This window comes from Cyprinodon variegatus, unplaced genomic scaffold, assembly GCF_000732505.1.
Source record: "Cyprinodon variegatus isolate N-32 unplaced genomic scaffold, C_variegatus-1.0 Scaffold69, whole genome shotgun sequence".
NCBI classification, from domain to species: Eukaryota; Metazoa; Chordata; class Actinopteri; order Cyprinodontiformes; family Cyprinodontidae; genus Cyprinodon; species Cyprinodon variegatus.
This window is the reverse complement of record NW_015150522.1, coordinates 615657-620718: the sequence shown is the minus strand read 5'-3', so window position 1 is coordinate 620718 and position 5062 is coordinate 615657. Positions and strand designations below refer to the sequence as shown.

General features: G+C 38.4%; 1 protein-coding gene across 1 annotated transcript in view; it reads right to left on the bottom strand.

Moving 5' to 3' along the window:
- Nucleotides 1-2553, bottom strand: part of LOC107083158 (transmembrane channel-like protein 6) — a 13141-nt gene extending 10588 nt beyond the window's left edge. The window contains exons 1-5 of the mRNA XM_015372158.1: nucleotides 2329-2553; nucleotides 1858-1982; nucleotides 1634-1765; nucleotides 1405-1554; nucleotides 1144-1294 (exon numbers count right to left, since the gene is read on the bottom strand). Coding sequence (XP_015227644.1) covers nucleotides 1144-1294; nucleotides 1405-1554; nucleotides 1634-1765; nucleotides 1858-1982; nucleotides 2329-2384 — 614 coding nt within the window. The 5' untranslated portion in view covers nucleotides 2385-2553. The remainder of the gene's footprint in view (nucleotides 1-1143; nucleotides 1295-1404; nucleotides 1555-1633; nucleotides 1766-1857; nucleotides 1983-2328) is intronic.
- Nucleotides 2554-5062: the final 2509 nt, after the last annotated feature.

Sequence of the window (5062 nt, the reverse complement as noted above, 5' to 3'; positions counted from 1 at the left end):
AACATGGAGAAGCAGCATTTAGATCCTAGGGTCCACTTATCTGGAGCAAACTTTCAGAAAACTGTAAAAGTGCGGAAAGCCTGAGTTCCTTTAAATCAAGACTAAAAACACATTTGTTTAGGATTGCCTGCGACTGTTCTAGTTAAACAGTTCAACTGAATCATCATTAGTTAAACTTTTTTATCTTATTTTTTTGTAGACCAACTGTTTTTAATGTTCTTTTTTGTTTCTGCATTTTTATTTTTTTTCCTACTTGCTTTGATTCTGTTTTATTTTCCCTTTATTTTTAATCATGTAAAGCACTTTGCATTGTCTTTGTACTGAATTGTGCTATACAAATAAATTTGCCTTGCCTTGCCTTGCTATCTACATTTCTAAATGTCCATCCATCCATTTTCTATCAAGCTTATCCTTGCTGGGGCTGCGAGGGGTGCTGGTGATTATCTCCAGCTGTCTACGGGCAAGAGGCGGGATACACCCTGGACAGGTTGCCAGTCCCTCGCAGGGCAACACAGAGACAAACAACCATTCAGACAAACACTCACACCTAAGGAGAATTTAGAGAAGCCAAAAAAACCTAACAGTCATGTTTATGGACTGTGGGAGGAAGCCGGAGTACCCGGAGAGAACCCACACATGCTCCGGGAGAACATGCTAACTCCATGCAGATAGACTCCGGACTGGGAATCGAACCCGAAATAATCCTAAATAGTTTGGGTATTTTTTTCCCCATTTGAATGGCTTATACGCCGATTTTTTTTTTGTTGAGATTTTTTTTCCCCAAAATTTTATTAATCTATCCATCCATTTACCTGTCCATCTAAAAGCAAAGTCACAATACCTCCCTATAGCCATTTACAGAGGCTTTTTCTTTGTATAACCAGAAGGCATCTTGGTAATTCTTCTACTGGAGGAGAGTGACTTCATGAAAGTCAACAATCTTGTAGAGCTTCCTAGGATGGGTTCAGATATCTAAAGCAGTTGCTCTGTTACACAAATTATCTGCAATTAGTTTCTGAGCCAAAGTTGTTTTGTAGGAAACTGTGTTAATGTTTAAGAGACTATCTACTGTATATCTACCTTGTTAGATTGTTCAGGATGATTGTTTAAAGCAGTAGTGAATAAGATCTTCGTCCCATTTACCTGATTTCCCTCTTGTCCGCCAGGCTGAGTGGTGTGGTCCGCAGCTTTCGCATACCTTCACTCACAGTGAGGCCCCTGAGATGTGACAGCAACTGCTCCATATGGTCTCCAACGCCGCACAAGCTTGAACCAGCTACATTTTCTGCTCTCTCTGTGGATACAGCAAACATCTTCCACTTCAGCTGTTGTGGCAGAAAAGGTCTGTTGCATTTCAAAATAAAAGAAACTGAAAACTTGTTTTGGGTTCTGAAAATTTGCAACCTCCAGTACTGATTTCCTCCAACTCGGGTTGAATGATACAATCATGGGTCAGTCTCGCAGTAAGAATGGAGTCACAGGATGAGGTCTGGTGTTGCTGTATTGCATGTGTTTGTCTGCCTTGTAAGGCTAAACCTGCAGAACTGTGCATCCCTGTACCCAAAACAAAAAGAAACATAAAAAAATTCAGTTGCATACACTATTTAAGGTGAAAATTTAAGCTTAAACTCACCAGATTTACGGCTGGGCATAGAGGATAGCACCCTCCTCGTTTCGGCTGACCAGTTTTTTCTTTCCAAAGACCTCGTCGGTTTTCTGCGAAGCGATTGTTTGCTTCCTTCACTGCTGCTTGTTGATGTATTGTCTGAAAATGAAGTTAATCTTAATGCTATTTCTAATTATCAAATATAAAAAAAAATGGTTCTTTGATTTGAAAGCTTTGGTTGAAGTAAATACCAGAGGTGTCTGAGTATTCTGTAATCATTCCCATCTGTATGGCTTCAGGATACCCCAGGACACTGAATGCTGGTTCTTTGATGAGCTGAAAAGAATCCTGCCTAGGCTCACCTTCTTCAATGTTTCTGCATTAAATGGAAAATAATACTGACTAAAAGAAATTCTGCAGTTTTTCAACCAAACAGTCCCTTGCATAACCTTTAATCAAACCGAAAGCAAAAATGTCTTTGGTACAATAGTGGATAAAGAACTTTTATTTCACTGAAGAGCGTCCCTGCAACTTCATTAACTTTTTATACATTATAATTCTGAACAGGAGTAAAGGATCTTAATCTAACGCAAGCCTTTAAAAAGATATATATTTACGCCTTTTTCTAGGTCGACAGAATTTTGAATCAAGATCTCCGATGCCCTTTAAGATGTTGCACTTCCTAAAAAAGAATGCGTCGTACAGAAAGAAGAAAAACTTACTCATAGTCACAATCCTTTTCACAAATGTTGTCATTCAAGTTTCCACCGTACGCCATCGTTAGTGATGATCACAATTTGCTGTAGCTGCCAAACTAACACGGTTCTCTCAACATCTAACAGAGAGCATTGCTGAGGTTGAAGGTTTCTCAGAAACACTTAGCATACATCACCGAAGCTTACCAGTTCCTTTTCAAAATGCAAAGCCTCTGCTTAAAGAATGTGTAAAATGTTGCTTCCTGTGATATACTCAAGAGTTAACACTCCTCTGTTGTTTTTTTTCTGCATGTTTACCATGGAATTGATAGGTCGCTCAAAATAAACCCTGTGTTAAAAAAAGAGAGAAGTAAGTAATTAAAAAAACAGACGGAAAGATCATTTTCAAACATTCACTATCTGAAGAGGTGAAACCATGCTTCCTCTTTCTCACAGCTGGGGCTTATTTGCAATTAGTTAATGCTTGTACATGCATGACCTGCCCTGTTTGGAGGGAACATAGGAGACAAATAAGCTTATAATATTGAAGTTGGGCTGTTTTCACTATTAAGGTCCCATGTCTGTTAGTTTGCTAGAAAGTGGCTGGCATTTTCTTTTTAATGTGGCTCATTTCAAAATCCTGAATTCACACTGTAGTCAAATAGTGAACGGTCAGGAACTTCTGCTTCACCTTTAGCGAAAATGAGGGCCAGTAAATAGGACAAAGGTCATTCTATTCTATTCTATTCATGCTTCTTCTCACCGCCTATTTTGTCAGGTCCGCGATGAGGCCAATGCCTATTTTTGGCAGTCTATGGGCGAGAGGTGGGCTGCACCCAGCTGCAACAGACTGCCCTCTATTCTATTCTATCCATCCAGGAATTCAGAAGTCATAAGTGCTATAAATGACCTGAGTCATTTTTGACTGAATCCATAAGAGGAGAAGGTTCGCTCTAATGGCTTAGACTTAGACTAGACAAGTTTTATTGACATTTTGCATACACAGAGTCTATAGACAACAGTGTTCCGATGCAGACAGCTCTCCAACAGTGAATGAGCAGCTTAGCTGTGAAATGAACATCTCCATTTATAAAGTGCAGCAGTGATCAAACTAACTAACCAGTTTTCTTATCTAAAAATGCCCCTTTACAGATGTCTATGTGACAGACCAGCTTCGGTCTGTTTCTTAGAGTTGGAACTATAGTGTCTTATGCTCTCAGTGAAACTTGGCATTTAAACTTCCTCATTGTGAAAAAAATCAAGCTACCCAAAGATCTTGATCAAAGTTCTTTTTTTGTTTACAGTCACTCTGTTGTCTTGTACATTTATTTTAACGGTATGGTTTTGTTGTTTCCAAAACACAGAAAATCGCTATGTTTTTCAGTTCCTTTAAAAATGACTACATTCTTATGAAGTTATTTTGGCTTTAAAATTCATATCAGGTCAAATGACATATTTTATTGCTCATGTTTCAAAATTAAGGAGTAGGAATTGTAATGAGAAAATATACATTTTCAACGCCAGACATTGACAGAGAGATTGGTGTGGCTGCTGCTTTAATTCAGACGCTTCACCGGTCTGTTGTGGTGAAGGAAGAGCTGACAAAAAAAACAAAGCTCTCCATTTATGTTCTTACCCTATGGTATTAAAATCTAGATCATAAGCGAAAAAACTAAATCCCGGATACAAGCAGGTGAAATGAGCTTCTCCTCCACATTGAGAGGCCAGCTGATGTGGTTTGAATATCTTTTTTGTTTGTCCTAATCAAGTCACCCTTGGGAGGTTCCATGCAGGTCCTAACGGGACTAAGCCTAGAGGATGACCCAGGACATGCTAGAAGGACTAGGCTATCTCTAGGTGTCTGGGGAAAAGGAAGTCTGAGAGGCTCTAGACTGCTGGTCCGGTTACCTGCTTCCAGATAAAGCACAAAAAGACAAGCACAAATTCAGGTCTAGATTCATTTATTGTTTTCAAATATCACATTTATTATTTCACTTGTTCTGCATTGGTAATGATAGCCGTGTACCTGTCATCCCATTGCATAATCTGCAATAATTTGCACCGTTAAATCAAATCAACATCAATATTACATCAAATACTGAAATCAAATTTTAATCATAATTCTGGTCAAAAATATAAATCAACATAATCCTTTGACATCAACTTGATGTTTGTCAAAGATTTTATTGATGTCATTTTGACATTACTTCAATATCACACTTCTTTGACTTTTCACTCAAATAAGGACATTGATATTATTATTTTGAGATTGTTTTTTATGTCACTTCAGCAAATAAAATAATCGATATTTGTTTAAAGATTATGTTTTAGGCTCTAGTGGTCTTTTGTTATTTTTGAAAGCAGCCTGTCAGGATACTGCAAGGGTTTGAACTGATGTATCTATCTACTATTATGTTTTTATGTAACAAGCACATAGTTTTTAGATTCATATAAAAGAAGTAATGGGATTGCAAAGCAGCTCCACCTTTCTATTTTTATTTGCATATTCAACTAAAATAGATTTGGCGCCCTCTTCTGTCCTTGTCTGTGTAAAGCAGTTTAAAAAAAACTGCACCACAGGTGGTAAAGCAGTAGGGGACATACATATAAAGAGTAGACCCCGCATTGACGGTAGCGGCGGAGGAATTACGGCGGCCATCTTGGGGCGGTCGAACTTCTACCCTATCCCGCTGGCTTAAAGGAATAGTACACCCAAAACATGATTAGCCTTCATTTTCTACTCACCCCCATGCTGAACAAC